The sequence below is a fragment of the Rhea pennata genome, chromosome 2, assembly GCF_028389875.1.
Source record: "Rhea pennata isolate bPtePen1 chromosome 2, bPtePen1.pri, whole genome shotgun sequence".
Taxonomy (NCBI): domain Eukaryota; kingdom Metazoa; phylum Chordata; class Aves; order Rheiformes; family Rheidae; genus Rhea; species Rhea pennata.
The window spans coordinates 62,488,542-62,504,763 of NC_084664.1; the positions used below are offsets into that span (position 1 = coordinate 62,488,542).

Below are 16,222 nucleotides of genomic sequence, written 5' to 3' on the forward strand. Positions count from 1 at the left end.
AGCCCCTCTGTGTCTGGGAACATTATTCATACATTTCAGTAGGCTCGCACAGCCAACCCCAGCCCGGCCAGGACGCCACGAACGCAGGCAGCCTCGGCCCTCACCACAGCCGGGGCTGCGACACCCACCCGGCCCCAGCAGCCAGCATGGCGGCAGCGCAAGGATCTGAGCCTGTGCGCCTGTGCGCCTGCGCCGCCCGCTTTCCCGCTTTCCTACCGCGCCTGCGCGCCGTGCCGGCCGCCAGGCCACGCCCCCGGCGGGGGGAGGCGGGGCCGTGCGCGGCGGGGCGGGGCCGTGCGCGGCGGCCGCGGTCGCCGTGGTGAGGGCGGCGGTTGGGGCGGCCTTGCGCCGGGTTGGCGGGTTCCGCCGGCGCGTGCAGCGCTCGGGAGGGAGCTGGGCGGCGGCGGCGAGGAGCGCGCAGCCGTTGGGCGCCGCTGCCTGGCGCGGAGCGGTGGGGCAGGGCGGGGCGGGGCGGCCGCAGCCCCGCCGGCTCTCGCTGCCGTCTCTCCGCCAGCCCGGTCCCCGGGATGAGGAGCGCCGTCAGGGAGCTGCCCGCACCCCGCAGCCGCCGCTACGCTGCTTGCGGCAAGTACCGCGCCTTTGCCGGCCGCGCTCCTTGCGCCGCCGAGCGGGAGGGCTGCAGCCGCGCTGCGCGGCCGGCGGCGTATCCCGCCTTGCTTGCCCTGAGGCTCGCCTGGGCCTCCGGTGAGACGGCTGCTGGACGGTGCTTGCTGTTGTTGTTTGTCCTAGCCCGTACGGCGAAGGTATTCGGGGTCGTTTTGTGATGGCGCTTCCCAGTGTTTCCAGTGCGTGAAGCGATGTTAGAGTGCTGTTAAGCGAGCTTTTCCTCCTGTAAAACTCCCCGTATCTTGCTTTGGAAGGGAAGTTACAGGTGCCTTACGCTTCCGTCAGTCATTCACGCCTCCTGAGGCAAACATGCCTCAGACTGGAGTTTTCTGTGTTTTAGGGGCTGGCAAGGTATGTTGTTTTATGTAATTCTGGAAGCCGAGCCTGAAAGCAGTGATTTTTTTCTAAGAGGAGGGAAACAATTGATTTTTGGATGGACTAGGAGGAGATCTTAATGACTGAATGTGGAACTGATAGTTTGTCTGTTCTTAGCTCTGGTGAGATAGGCTAATTTTAAAGATTCCTGGTGGGAACCCACCTAATTTAGTGTCTGTTTTTTAAGTATTTTCTAAGCTCTAAGCATGTTTGCGATTCCTGACTAGTTTTAACACTTGTTGCATTTTAAATTACAGCATTTTTCTGTTTTGAAAAGGTTGTCTAGAAGATGTTGTGGGGAGAAAGCCCATCCTAAAACACCTTGTGTTCTAGTTAAATCCAAGTAGAGTTTAGCCTGTTACATGGGGCTTACTGATCTATTTTAGAGGAAATTTCCAGTCAGCTATTGACATTTTCCATTGAAATACCGTCTCTTTCCAGTCAATTTACAACTCTTGAAAAACTCTCTTCAGTCTTAAAGTGTGAAATGGTGTGGAGTTCTGAGATGGAGGTAACCCAGCAAACTGAGAAGGATGAGAACATTTGAGATAATTAGGTAGAGCAGTTCCTGATGGGCCAATTAGAAAGTGTAGTGGAACAAAACAGTCTAATATTTCTTTGCTCCTGCCACCAAGAAAAGTAGGTTTCTTGGGTTTTCTTAGGCTGAGTCTGTCACTTTTACTCCCTGAAGATGTTAGCAGTAAACATTTACTGTAAATGTTTTTTTTTCTCTTTTACTGTAGAATGGTACTACCACATGCCCCTGAAACAACCAGAGAAGTCGGTGAACTCAGAAATCCCACTTCCTTCAGCATCTCAGATTCCAGGTCTGAGTGACCTTGCAGAACCTCACAATGAGAAGATGTTTGGAGGCCACAGGAAGTGGATCAAAGATACTGACTCAGAATATGTAAAGCTGGCAAAGCAAGGAGGCCAACCTGGTGAACACCTACTTTTTTGTTCCCTTGTTTTTTCTTTTAGCTTAGTTTGCGGCAGAAAAAGATAGATACCTCAGAAGATATCTTGCAGATACCTCAGAAGAATCCCCTGGAGTTTTGAAGTTAAACTATAGAAAAAATTATTGATTGAAAATGTGATCTAAAAGTCAATACTTGCAACCCATTTATAAGTTTGCTACTCATTACCAAAATCTGTAGTCTTGTACTGTATCTAATCTAGTTAGATGAGTATGACAGTTTAACTGCATTATAGAAAAGTCTTTACAATATGTCAGGTTTATTTAAATAATACTCTGAAGGCATTGTCAGAAAACTTCTTAGAAGTCTATAAAGTGGGTGGAGTTTTTTTGTGTTTTTTTTTCAATAATAATATTCAGCATGTCACAGTTCTCTACATGCTCTACTCTTGTACCAGGATAGTCTATATTTCATTTACTTTATTGGAAAAAAGTAGAATAAGCAATATAAAAATACAGATTCCCAGGCACTGGTAGAAATATGTCAAAATATTTAAAACAAAAGACGTGGTATAATTTAAATGCAATGCTAGAAGACTTTGATTGTCCATTTTTACCAAGGGATATGAATAACATTGAATAGAAAAGTATCTCTTCCTGACAAAGCAGCAACGTATCTGGTAATAAAAGCATTCCCTTTGTCTTCAGAAGTCAGACCATTAGCAGCTTTTATCTTTTTATCCTAAGACTTGCTGAAGCACTACACTCCTGTTACAAGGAATTCATCTCCAGTAGCGTATGCTGCACCTGACTGGTACTCACACCACTCAAATCCCCCAACAACCAATGAGCCGCAGTAAGTGTGCTGAGATCCCAGATAACTTCTTAGGTTCCCTATTCATCTGTTAGTGTTTCAAATTAATATTTTGTAATAAAGTGTATGATAATTATCCACAGTACAAATTACTGTTAAACCTTTGTCTGCAGGAACTATGTTTCTACTATACCGGATTATATGATTCATGAAGAGTTTAAGGCTGGTGATCATCATAGTAATAACTATGAGACAAGAAGAGCACCATTTGATTTCGATGTGAAAAGTGTTTGGCAAAGGGATGCTGAGGACAAAGAGAACACAGGGAAAAAAAAGGTATGATTGAGAGACATTTGATGATGATGCTTTCTGTGTAGAGCTTGTGAAGATGCTTCTGATTAGACTTGTTGGTTCTTAGTAAAAGGAAGTTATAGTCCGCTGCAATTTCTGTATTCCAGGAGCAATTTTCTATATTGCAGTTATAGAACGATAATAAAGTCATGTTTCTCTTAAGTGCTCCAGGTACTGCATATGAGCCAGAAATGCAATTTTTCAATAACATTTTATGGTGCATATTTTTAAGTATGAACGCCAGTAGTTCTGTGTTCTTATCCTTTATTTCCACCCTGCAATTGAATTTACTCTTTGTCAATAGAGTTCTTGTTCAGTGGTCTTGGAGGAGGAAGAAAGAAAAGGGAAGAGGGAAAAAGAAGGAGGAACAGAAGACTATTCAGAGAAGGGCTTTTGTTTTAGTTAAAATTCAAGAGATGCTCCTGAAAGATACTGCACTGTTGGTCTGAAAACTGAAGATGTATCTAGCGTAAAATAAGTCTAGCACAGGCTGCCATTAGAACAAAGTTGTGTGTGATGTCTTGGCTTTATGCTGGAAACCTATTTCCTAGCCTCTCTCTTTCCTCTTCTCTTCTTCCCCATTTAGATGTTTAAGCCTGATAGGTTTTGTTGTTGTTTTGTTTTTTAACGTGCTCTCAGTTTTGCGTGCTTCAGCTCCTGTAGTTCTTTGGAGTGCCCATGGGAAGACTTTTGATATACTTGAACACCAGTAGCTATCTTCCACTTAACTACAAATGCAAATGCTTGACATTTTAGGAAAATCCTTTGCCTTTGTTGAGATGAGTAACTAATGCAAGTTTGGAATAGTGGCTTGGGGAAGTGGGTAGCCCTCACTTTTCAGGATAGGCTTGGGAATGTCCTTTTTGTCTGTGGAAACAGTCAAATACACAATGTATGATTAAGCTATAATTTGCCTGATGTCTCTAGGTGAAGTTTTTTCTCCGTCAGAGACTTAAAATACTGGAAGCGGAATTTAAAGTACTAAAAACAGAAATAAAAATTGTTATGGCAGCCCCTTACAGGTTGAAAACAGGAGGGAGATGAAGCACTGTCCCTCACTCCCTTATTTAAGAACACACTATCTTCACTGCTCTGAGTCCAATTTAATTTTGACAAGAGTAGGTGCAATTCAGATCTACGTGGTGGCTATTGAAGTGAGACTGAGATCTGTTTCTGTTGGGGGTGGAGTTTGATCAAGACCCAGTTTCACGTGTAGTCAGGGTAAGTCCAATTTGTTTTGTAGGCTCTGCATACCCACTTTCCTTTTTGGTGATGTTACATTCAGCTCAGTTTCCAAATCTCATATCCTACATCACTCTTGAAAGTTGAAGCTGAGTTTTGCTCAAGGTGCTAAATCCCAAGCCTGACTCTTTGATTAGATGCGTAAAAAGACAGATATGAGGATCATTCTGCTCCTTAGCTCCTTCCCCGAACAGCTCTGAAATGGTTGTCCTCCTTCTTCATACCTTTCTTCTTGAGGAATGTCTCCCATACTTTGAGACATCATATGGTGCTTTTCTTTCACAGCTATTCCTTATAGTTGTCTCTTGTTATGAGAGACAACTCTGTTTTGTTACGAGTACTTCCCTGAGAAATCTTTCAGTAAGACAATGGAGTGACTCTTCCCAAATTTTGTTTGTTTTAGTTTTCTTACCCTACATCTTGTATGTTGAAAGGTTACAGATGTATTCCAAAATCACTGGTAACACATTTTTAATCAACATTCAATATAGTTTTGTGCCTATGGGATGATACTACAGTGGCAAGCTACCTGAAGTATTTAGGTGATATTAATTGTATTGAAAACTTTTTTCAGTCCAGTCTGACTCAGCAGTCCTTAAGAACAGAGAGGTATGGTGCAATCATGGAGAGAAATCTCAAAGGGTGCCGTTAGGAACAACTGCAAAAACATGTAAACCTCTAAGGGTACTGATTGTGCTCAGTTCAGAAAACATGGTTCCCAAGTGGTTCTTTGCCGTGGATCTTTAAGCTTTTATGCCACTCTGCTTGAAATACTGGAATCTCCAATGCTCATATTAAAAATGTTTTTTATGTTCGTAATTGTGTGCAGGAGGACTGGAGACCAGGGGAAGCCATCACACAGTTCTCTAAGCCTCATCACAAATCCTATTCCTTCCTCCTGCCTTGATTGCAAGGATACTTTTCTAAAGCAGCACAGAGCTGTCAGCATGTGAAGGATTTAGTTTTCATTCTCATGCTGAAGTGACAGATTACTAGGCCAAATAGAAACATCCTTTAGCCTACTGACCATGTGGACCAACCAGGGTGGGTTGAAAATGCTACGAACTGAAAGAGAGGCTGAGCGTAAGTAGGAGATAAATTAGAGGCAGTATCAGGATTAGTATCACAGTTAGAGAATTTTTCTGCTACCCCACTAGAACTACTCCCTTGGAATCGTATCTCCTAGGCATTTGCATTGGACTTTTTGTTAAAGACTGTTTTTTTCCAGAGGTTGGAAAGAACTTTAGATGTAGTGCTATTCACACCCAAACAGTCAACATGCTTCCAGTAGAAGTATTAGAAGTTCCCTGTTCATCCTATAATTCACCTTTTCATTTCTGTTTTCACCTTTTAATTGCTATCTTCCCTCAGTATACTGGGGACACAGGAAACACAAAACTAGATTATACCAGTACTTTTTCAATTTATCTGCAGTTTGGCCTAATAAATAAGCACACTGAATGGGGGACTCGGGATACTTGAATTCTGTGTATTCCCAGCTCTGCCACTAGTCTGCGCCATTAGCCTGTGCAAGTCGTCTCACCTTGCTGTGCCTCAGTTTTGCTATAAAAAGGAGGTAATGATAGGGTTCTCTTTTGTAAAGTGTCATGGAGTTCTGTTAGGTATACATAGGTATATATTTATTTCATGTAAGTATACATATGTATATATATGTAAGTATTTATTATATAGTAAGTACAAGTAATTGGTTTTTGTTGTTGTACTTTTTCTATATGGAAATTTTACTAGAGCTGTGGTGAGTGGGCTTTTAGTTTCTGTGGTAAATATTTCATACCCAAAAAACCCTTAAGAACCCTATGTATTCCTTTGAAGAGTAGGTCATATCATGCTCCTAGTCAATACACAGATATTTAAGTTGTCAGAAGAATGAGAGGCTTCTCTGCATTCCCAGAAAGTTTGTGCAGTTCTCAATGATGGGATTCTTCGTCCAAGCAAAAAGGAGAATAGGATCAATATTACTGGCAATGCATTTAGTATCTCTAGTGGTAGAGCACAACTAAACAATAAGCCTCAGTGGCAACATTTCCTTTTGAACCTTTAATGCATACAGTAAGAGTTGTTCGGCATCACTTCAAGTATTTGGCCTACATATCACAATTACTGTTTATTTGAATCCGAGTCTAATAAACTTATATGTATAGCAGATGTAAATAGTAATTTCAGAGTATGCTGTTACCATCGCATCACAAAGGGAGAGAACATTTTAAACAGAGAATGTGTGAAAAATGACCTACATGGGTTTTTTGTTTTGTTTTTTTTCTTGGAGACACTATGGCTGTTAAATAGAGACCTGTCAAAGTGAAGATGCCTCCTCAGCTATAAATCATAAGAGTGTAATGGCACAAGGACGTGTTCTTAACACTGAATTTGCACAGTAAAGTAAAACCTGATGACATTCCAGACCTGATTTGATTCTCTTCAAAAACAAATTCTAATCTACTCCTTAGTTCCTTATGTCACTCGTTATTGGATTTGAACACTGTGAAATGTTTTGGTACTTTTAGTTTACATTAATCTTATTTTTTTTTAATTTGAGGAAAAGAAATTGAGCATTTAAAACAATGCAGAAGTTTCATTGTGTTAGTCTTCAGTCTCTTCTCTTTGCCTGTCCTCTTCTCTTTCTTTTCCTTGACTTATTTTTGATAGTTGTCTCTCTCTATTTTTATATCTTTAAATTCTAGACTTGCTTTTCTAATGTTTCTTCTCAGTCTCCTCTCTTTCCAGCTACTATTTGTGTTGAATATCAAATCATGTTGTGTTTCTATGTTGCCCTGTATGCTATGCATAATAAGCACCAAATAAGCACCAAAAGTTACCAGGCCTTGATGGTTTATACTTGTATTGTTAAATTGATTTTATAAGTTTCAACACTCAGTAACTGTGTCCTGGATCTGGAATTTCCATGGTGTGTTGTACCTGAAATGGTATAATGATAAACAGAAAAGAGTAATATTTCTTGCACAGTAGGTTAATGTTTTTTGAAATGTAAAATACAAATGGATTGCTGCAGAAAGTAAGAGTTCATGGATTTGAAAAACAGTCGTAAGGCAGCTTTTCACCTTCTTTAAGTTGGAAAAAAACACCTATTTTCATTCAGCATCACTGCATAAGAATATTATTAGCATCATCTCTTTTTATTTGACAAGCATCCCATCTTTTCCTATCTTTAAGCATCAACATATCATCATTCTGTTTGTCTGCAAGGTAGTAGCCCATCAATTTTGTTACCAGATTCTGGAATTCTTCTTCTAGTGAAAATGTCTCCACTGCAGTCTGTAGGAATTTTTGCACTGAAATAAGATGGTTTGAATTGGCCTCCTGTTTCAAAATCGATTTCTTCCAGAAAATAAGAAAATCATCTCTCCTGTTTCAGATGTTTAAAAGATAAAATGGTCAAAATAGTATTAATTAAAACAATATATTAAAATAAAGGAAAGACTTTGAAAATAGTTCATGCCATTTTCATTTTTTTTTCCTTAATGATGTGAAAGAAGCTGAAAGTAGTCTTTACAGACTTTATTTTTATCTATTTATTTTTAAGCCTCAGATTTCTTCCCAGTTATTAATGAAAAATATCTAGAACTTGTTGGGGATATTTAGTTTAATGTTTTTGTTTGAGGAATGTCTGACCCTTCCATAGTCAGTGATTCTGATGAATCTTAAAATACACAGCTTTAATATGTGTTGCTGATGCTTTTCCATTACTTTTCAGTTTTCTAACTTTCATTTCTAGATTTTGTAATGCCATCTCACTAGCTTCTTATCTGTCTGCCTTATTGCGATCTTTCAGTATAATCAAAGAGGTGAACTCTATAATCATTAGGCAACACTGAGGGTTTTTTTTATCTGCCATTTATATGTAAAAAGATGATAAAAGTAGTGTTTAGTAGTAGTAGGCTAAGTACTAAATAGTATTTAGCCTAGGTAGGCTTCCCCTAATATATCTGCATTTGTTGGAATCTCAAACCTCAAATTAATGTATTATAATAGTATTATTATTATATGAGTTTTCCTATGCTTTTTATCCAAAAGACTTGCCATAATTAAACTCAGAGTGAATTTCTGGTTCTATTGACTTCGGTAAGACCAGGTTGTTTTCAAATATCTCATATGGAGAACTGAGCCAAGATGAGAGGTTGCAATTGCTAAATTTGAATTTGAAACTTAACTTTCTGTAGAAGCCTACAGCAAGGAAAAAGGTCATAGATGAACATATTCCACATTATTGCTATACTGAACAGACAGCAGACAACGCATCTCATCTGGAATAAATAAGTGCTTTATTATCTTACAGTATTCCCTTATATTCCTGGATGCTTACTGCTGGAAATAATATTCCTAAGATAGTAGCACTTAAAAATTCTTAGTCTTTAATACAACTCTCATTTTTATCATAACTTACTTTACTAAATTAAGATTTCTGTAACACAGGTAAAGCTTCCAGCTATAAACCCCAAATATCAAAGCAGAATCCAGAATGTTTCTACAAACAAGGAATTCAGTGGGAAAAATAAGCTTACTTTTCCTCCTATGTAAGTAGTACATTTATGAAATTCATTAAACTCCTAATACTGCAGTAATTTGTGCAAATGAGTAACCCTATGAAATTGTATAGATCTGTGAATGTATTTATGGACTTGTTGGTCCTTCTTGCTGATAACTTGCTATTATTTGGAGTACTGAAATGGTTTTATAAACAACTAAAATAATAGGACTTCAGCTTACATGCCAAATATATTAAATGGAACTTTGCTTTAGGAAAAGTAAGCATACAGTTGTGTGGTAGAACTTCATGTAGCTCAACATTTTTACCATATTCTAAGTTGTTTGGGGGTGGTGGTGGTTGTTGTTGTTCTCAATACCAGTAAACAGATATCAGCTGCGTTGTTTCTCATTATTTCTGTGAGCATAGTTTATAAAGATACAAGTGAGACTATCATTTTAAGAAATCGTATTAACAATTGCCTAGTATGAGATGCGGCACAACAAAAACGCTATAATGAACACCTGGAAGATGTAACAATTTTCTAAGCAAATAATTACATCATTAAGCTATGCATAGACCTGAATTGCTTCAGAGGATTTTAAATCTTAAAAATACATGACACATAGACATCAATAATTTCAGTGTATTTTAGAAATGTGTTAATGCAAACTAAGTAATTAAACTTGAGGACAAAATATCACCTTCATAACATTATTATAATAAATATTATCAACCTTTCTAACTCTCACATTCTTCATATGACTTCCCTTTTTCATTTCTTTTTCCTAGGGCCAGAATTCTGTAATTATTATACATGTTCAATAAAATGCATGGCTGCTCTTATGTAAAATTAGCATGTGTGTTTTGTGAATCAGGTGTAGACGTGTGGTTTTTTTTTTTCCTTAGATAATTATATGTAGCATATATATTCCTGCTTACTCTTACTTGCAAATAAACTATTTGGTACAAGGTCACTGTTTTTCATGTGCAAAATAAATTTTTTCCTCCTAATCCTCATTGTGGTTTACTTTATCTTTGTTCCCCAATATGTATTGTTTGGCTTTACAGGCCTGCTCAGAGAAACAGTGAAGCAGTAAACTTCAGCAAATTAATTAGCAACGGTTATGGCACTGATTGGATTCAGCAGCGCACTGAAAGGGAAAAAAGGGTTCAACAAACATCAGAAAACAGTGAGCAGTCCAAAGGTAAAATTATTGCAAGCTGCTTGTCTTCTCCTCTCTTTTCTCCCCCAAGTGAGTTGTGATCTCAAAGTAACAGCCAAAGTTAGCCCTAATAATTTCTATGTATTTCATTAAATATGATAAAAATTACTGAATTACAATGCTTGGCATATTGTACCCAAAGACCTTTTTTAAAGAACAAAAACAAATAAGAAGAACAAAAGTGGAATCTTGCTTGTAGTCAGAGAATGCAGGGATTTTTGTGGCTTTTTAAAATATTCAATATTGTAAAAGCATGTCATGTTATGATCCAGAGATTCTCTGTGTTACTTTTTTTTTTTTTTTTTTTTTTTGTAAAAAGTTGAAAGCGAGACACAGCTGTCCTCTTGCTTAAAGTTAAGCAGACTGTGAAGTATTTGCTGCCTATTTGTTGTGAATTATTCTTGGCTCTTAAGTTTTTACTAAAACTCCTTTAAAAAATATAATTGATAGTAGTATTTAGGAAATAGATCACTGTACTTAAAATACCATAAAAATAAATATATACATTTATTTGAATATAGTGGCTTTGAAGCAGTTTTATTATAGTAAAAATTATACAGTATTCATGCTTTCAAATATTATGCTTTCAAATATTACCTTGTCATGCACAATGATAGTAACTATGAAATACATGATTTATTTCTGTGTATCTGGGGAAATCCATCTTGCAAGCATTAAATAGTCCTGATAATCATACTAATTTACCGTCTTAGTACTGTATAAATTTATTTATTTTTTTCTGTGAATAAACTTGTTTATAGAAAGTAAAAATATTTCTATGTAAGTAATATTTCTGCAAAAGCATGAGTTCTGTGCACTTAACACTTCTACAATTCATTTCCATTTTTTTAATGGAAAATTCTGGTCTTCCTGTTATCAACTGGCAATATTTCCTGGCATCTTGCTGTCCCTTTAAAATTAACTCATGTACCCTTCACTTGTTTCAATTTGTATTTCATGTAATGTGTATTTGCTGTTTTTTTTTTTTTTAATTTACTGAGTAATCTTTACTTATGTCAAAGACCTTTTGTTTCAATTTTTTACACCCAACTTGGTTACTAAACTACTGTATCAGCTTTGTATAGCAACCTTTTAAAATATACAATATTGTAAAAATATACATATTGTAAGCTCCAGAATTTACTATACATTTTTAGACTTTTTTTTTTAACTATATCCGTGAATACTTGTGGATTGTTGTTTGTGACTCTCTTGAACTTTGATATATCAATGTGTGCAATGTTTAAAGGCAGGTCAATTTAGTTTGTGTGAATAGCACTTCATGAATTGATTTCTCTCTTTTTTTTTTTTTTTTTTGTCTTCCATTAACTATTAAGAATGAATATATTTATAGTAAAGGGTTTTTTGTCTTCTTTGCAGAACCTCTTTCTCTAGGTGAGTATCAGAGGAAAGCAGGAGAGCAGAAAGCTAAAGTGATGAACCGAGATCTCACTCTGGACCTGAAACAGGGTGCCTAATCTGAGGAAACTACTCTTCAAAATTAGCTTGAGTATCCAATCTCTGATCATGCAAAAGATGCTGCCTTAGGAGAAATGAAGACTTATAGGTCAATCTAAAAATGTTCTTCTTTAACATGAATGAAGATCATTAATACTCTGCTTTTGGCTGTAGATTCTATTTAACATTCTAGTGCACTGACTTTTTTATTAATGAATTTTCCGTTACTGAAGAAAAGGAAGGGGTTTGGGATTTTCAAAGCCTTCAAATACGTTCACTTGGTTATAGCTGATTTCTTTAATGTGAAGTGTGCCTCAAATGTGACATTTTGGAAATACCCTGAAAATCTTCAGTTTTCTTTAATGGTTAAATTTGTTTGGATATAGTGCTGAAGCACAAACAGAAAATGAAATGGTGGGTAGACTGTAAAGATTGGTGAAAAGTTAATGTGCTACATAGTTTGATACACACATACGTTTTATTTTTTGAAGTGCTTTTCTTTCTCAAACTGTTAAATAACATGACACCTGCCTTTCTTGTATTGTCTTCTTTTGTCAACCATAGCTAGTCAGCCTGAGATGTATTATATATCGCATTGTTTTTTTTCTCTCCCTTAAAAAAAAAAAAAAAAAAAAAAAAAAAAGTTAATGCCCTGATCAGTGTGGTTTTGCCCCAGGCAATTTGTACCTTGATTCAGTTTTTGACTTTGTCCTCTTAATGCTCTCAGGTGTGTCCTGAAAGCAGTGCTTGCATTTTCTTCCATTTGGGTACTTTTGTCTGCTCATCCAAAGCAACTGGCAGAATGAGGATCTTTCCTCATCACATCCCTTCTGTGATGGAGCTTTCTCTGTTTTCTGCTGCATAAACTAAGCCCAAGAAATATCACATAAGAGATAAAATGGAATTACAGGGCATTTATCTTGGATTGTAGATTTACATCATACTGTAAACTTTGCATGTACTTTGTCTATCTGCTTAGTCAGAAATTAAACTATTAGAATTTGTATGTATTTTGAGAGGAGGGAGGAAAAGCAGAAACTAGCTGATCTTGTTGCTCCTATGGTTGAAGATATGAAGATATCATCAGTACTTTCATCTTTTTTTTTTTTTTTCTTTTCAGATTCAGAGACATCACAGCCTGAAACAGCAGCTGCAAGCAACAAGTGAAAGCCACAGCTTCAGGAATGTAATAAATGTCTTAAAAGAATATTGGGAAAAGTAAAGCATTATATGCTTTATCATAAAGTCCACTATTTATATGCTAGATTACATCTATCTGATAAGATTACATTTCTAGTTAAATTGCTCCTTTGTTGAGTATTCAGTTATTTTATATCCCAGATGAACTTTATTGTGCTTAATTACAGCAAGCTGTAAAGCACAGGCAACAGCTGTCAGTGTACTCTTAGACCTTTTCTTAATCTAGTTTCAAGAAGCAAAACTGAAATTTTCTTCTACACAATACTAGTGCTCTTCTGCTGCTGCCAAATAAGATTACCCTGTTGCTGCTGATCTTGACTATACATGAGTACCGTACCAATGTAGTTAGAGACTTGCTGGTTTGGTTATGATTATACTCATATATCATAAAGGAAGGTAAAGTGGAACTGTATGGTATGGGACTAAATGTCAGTAGAAATGATTGAACTAATATGGCTACTTTGGGTAAAAATGTCAATGCTTCCCTGGAAAGATGGTATCTTAGCCGCCAAAGCAGATTTAGACCAGACTAAGACTCAGCTTTCTTACATGATTTTGTCACTACATCTCCTGCATAAGGACTGGTTGTAGTATACAGAATTAAATTAAGACCTTAGAGGCATTCCCTGTTACGGTCCTGTTTTATAGAAGATGAATCATTAGGGTAAGTGAGACTGACTAAGCTATGCGTGGTGTCTGCACTTTCACAGCCTTTAAATAATAATTTTAAATTTTGACTTGCAAAACCTAAATGTTAGTTTTCTTTGTTTATTCATTCCATCAAAAAATATACTTTGAAATAGCAATGTATATTAATTATATTACTATTCTGAAAGTTAGATACTGACATTTTAATGTTTACTCTTTTATCTATTTGAATGAGGAGTTATCCCTGAAATCTTGTGCAAGTAGATGTATTTTATTATAAAGCCTGTTAGAAAGTGGCTGAATTTTAATAGGATTTTTTTGCTTATACTGTAACAAACAAAACTTTTAATAAACAAAATTGGTAATTGGATTATTTTCCTTTTCAGAGTGTGCACTCAATACATTTCACACCTTTGAATCCAGAACTGAAGATTTTAATGCATTACTGATTCTGCATCTTCACAAACAGAATGTTTAGAAAGTTTGGTTAAGCAATACTTTTCATTAAAACTTTGCTATGAAATTTGCTTGGAAATACATAAACCTATTGCTAATCCTAAGGCCCCAAAATTTCAATGGAAGCTGGTGGGAGTTTTACTACTGATTTCAGAATAGCCAGCAGCTGAGTCTTTGCCATTCATTTTAACCAATAATTCAGGCTTCCAAGTTGTATTTACGAAAATAAAGAACTAAAATATATGATAATGGCTGATGTGTAGTTATTGATTAATCAGTACACTCTTCCAAATATGAAGAAATTTAAGTTCTATCAAGTGGTATCTGAGGAAAAAAATACAGAGAAATATTAGCTTAAGTGAGTTTCCATTTAAAATTTGTTTTGTTAATTATGTTCAGGTATATTGAAACCTTTAATTTTACTTTGAATGCAGAGATTTTTGGTAAAATGTAGTCTTACAGGTTAGAGTACCAAGGGATGCCAAAGCTGGGGTTATAATGTTAAAGCTTGATCAGAAGAAAAACTGTCGCTATGGAGCAGCAATAAATAATAAATTTGTGTGAAGAAACTGTGTATGTATGTATAACAGACAAATTCTTGATATTCTCAGGATTTCAGCTCTAAAATTTTAAACAATATAACAATTAACAGTAACTCCACAATTTTCAGAAAGAACAAGTACCATTTTATGAGTTCTTCAGAATTACCCAGTCAGATGAACCTATCTCTGAGAATTCAACTATGTTTTTTGGCACAGTCTTTGAATAATATTATAATATTTATTATTAATGTCTGAAAAGAGGCCATAAATTGTTCTGCTCAGCAATGGTAAACTGCATTATTTAAATGAAGGCTATTTCTGGGAAATAGCCTTTCTGAAAAAGGAGATGATGCAACTCTGTGGAGTTCAGTTGATTAAGACAGCCAAGTCTTTTCTGATGCTTATCAGTTGAGTAGTAGAGCTTTTGTGCTTTTATATGTATATTGAATCCATTTCAATTTTTTGTATAAAGTTTTCGTCAAGATGTTCAGTACAAATTTATCAAAAAAGTTGGAGATAGTAATGCTATGAAACAATAATAATATGGATATTTAAAAGTATTTTCAAATTTATAGGCAACTTATTCACACAGACTTAGAGGGGCATGCTGTGCCAAAGTCATCTAAATCTATTCCATAAAATATGAATTCCTGTGTATGTGTAATACTGCATTACTCTATAATACTGCTTACTTTTTGGGGAAAATTCTAATAATTCTCTTCTGTATTATGGTTTCTTCTTTTTTTGTATGAAGTTTCCTAAAATTATTTAATACTTTGAATCATCTGATGTCTAAATGCTCTTTACTTTTGAACACTCTGTGTTGAAGTTCTTGTCCAAAGCTGTTCCTTTCTTTAAGCAATTGTTAAGAGGAAGGGAAAGAATGAAAACTGAGACCTTAACTTGGTCACTAACGATCTTAACTCGTTACTTTTATTTTGCTTTACTACAGAGGTGTTCTTCGTGTTTATTTTACAGACTTTCAGTGCACCATATCAGATTTTAAACATTATCTTGTTTTTGCCACATTCACCATTAGGTAATGCCCTCATGGCATTCCTCAAATTGCTAAACTTTGGTTTAAAGTGGCATTAATGTATATTCAGTTTTCCTTAGTCAAGCTAAAGAGAGGTTTGATCTGCACTGTCAGCCAACTGAGTCTTCATGGATCACAGTTTGAATGCTGTAAGATAGAACATTAACAACCTGAAGTGCTGTTTCAGACTTTCAGATTTCTTATTATAAGAGCACATAGCGAACCTTGGAATTTGTGTTTCTGTGCTCAGAATAACAGAGAGCTGCAGCAGAAGTGTGTGTTACCAGTTGAGCAAAGGCCATCAAATCAGAGTAGCAAATCAAAAATTCCAAATGAGTTTAAGCATGGAAACATTTTGCTTAAGTTCACCTTATCCCAATAATTATGTTCTGTATTATTTACTTTCTGAGTCAAGGTAGTCATGGAACTGGCAAGATTTTCGGAGTTGTCAGTAGTTCCAAAGAAAAAGCGTTGGAAGCTGCTGGAGCTGGAAAAGTGTGTAGTGTTTGTTTTTTCAAAGATACTCTGAAGTCAAAAGCTGGGCACTTAACAAATCTAGCATTTCTTGTTTTAAATGCTGCAATATTTCTTTAGTTGTGTTGTGTTCCATCTCCGAGCCAAATGACTTTAAGTAATACATGAAATGGTTTTTGCTTTTGAGGTGGTGGTTGTTGCTGGGTTTATTGTTTGTTTGTTTGTTTGTGTTTTTTTTTTTTTTTTTTTTAAACGGTGATTGTTCTGCAATCTGCCAGAACATAAAACCAAAGTGCAGTTACAGTTTATAAACTACATCGAAGCCTACTTACTATGTGAGTATCTTTAAAACA

General features: G+C 36.4%; 1 protein-coding gene across 6 annotated transcripts; it reads left to right on the forward strand.

Moving 5' to 3' along the window:
- Nucleotides 1-261: 261 nt before the first annotated feature.
- C2H7orf57 (chromosome 2 C7orf57 homolog) lies at nt 262-14,066 on the forward strand. Of its 6 annotated transcripts, none has more exons than XR_009957446.1 (9): nt 468-585; nt 1,746-1,943; nt 2,666-2,774; nt 2,906-3,068; nt 8,778-8,878; nt 9,901-10,037; nt 11,436-11,450; nt 11,525-11,622; nt 12,634-14,066. XR_009957446.1 is itself a non-coding variant. In XM_062567935.1 (9 exons), the coding sequence occupies exons 1-8, from the start codon at nt 528-530 to the stop codon at nt 12,678-12,680; spliced, it is 828 nt and encodes a 275-aa protein (XP_062423919.1). In that variant the 5' UTR covers nt 468-527; the 3' UTR covers nt 12,681-12,699; nt 13,748-14,066. The 6 variants fall into 6 exon arrangements, 1 of the variants encoding a protein (XP_062423919.1); XM_062567935.1 differs by lacking the exon at nt 11,525-11,622 and having other exon boundaries at nt 12,634-12,699; nt 13,748-14,066; XR_009957447.1 differs by lacking the exon at nt 468-585 and adding an exon at nt 262-319 and having other exon boundaries at nt 11,436-11,622.
- Nucleotides 14,067-16,222: the final 2,156 nt, after the last annotated feature.

Coding starts and splice junctions, on each gene's coding strand:
- C2H7orf57 (XM_062567935.1), top strand. CDS start 528: ATGAGGAGCGCCGTCAGGGAGCTGCCCGCACCCCGCAGCCGCCGCTAC. Junction 3,069..8,777: donor AGAACACAGGGAAAAAAAAG/GTATGATTGAGA, acceptor TCTGTAACACAG/GTAAAGCTTCCAGCTATAAA. Junction 8,879..9,900: donor AAGCTTACTTTTCCTCCTAT/GTAAGTAGTACA, acceptor TTGGCTTTACAG/GCCTGCTCAGAGAAACAGTG.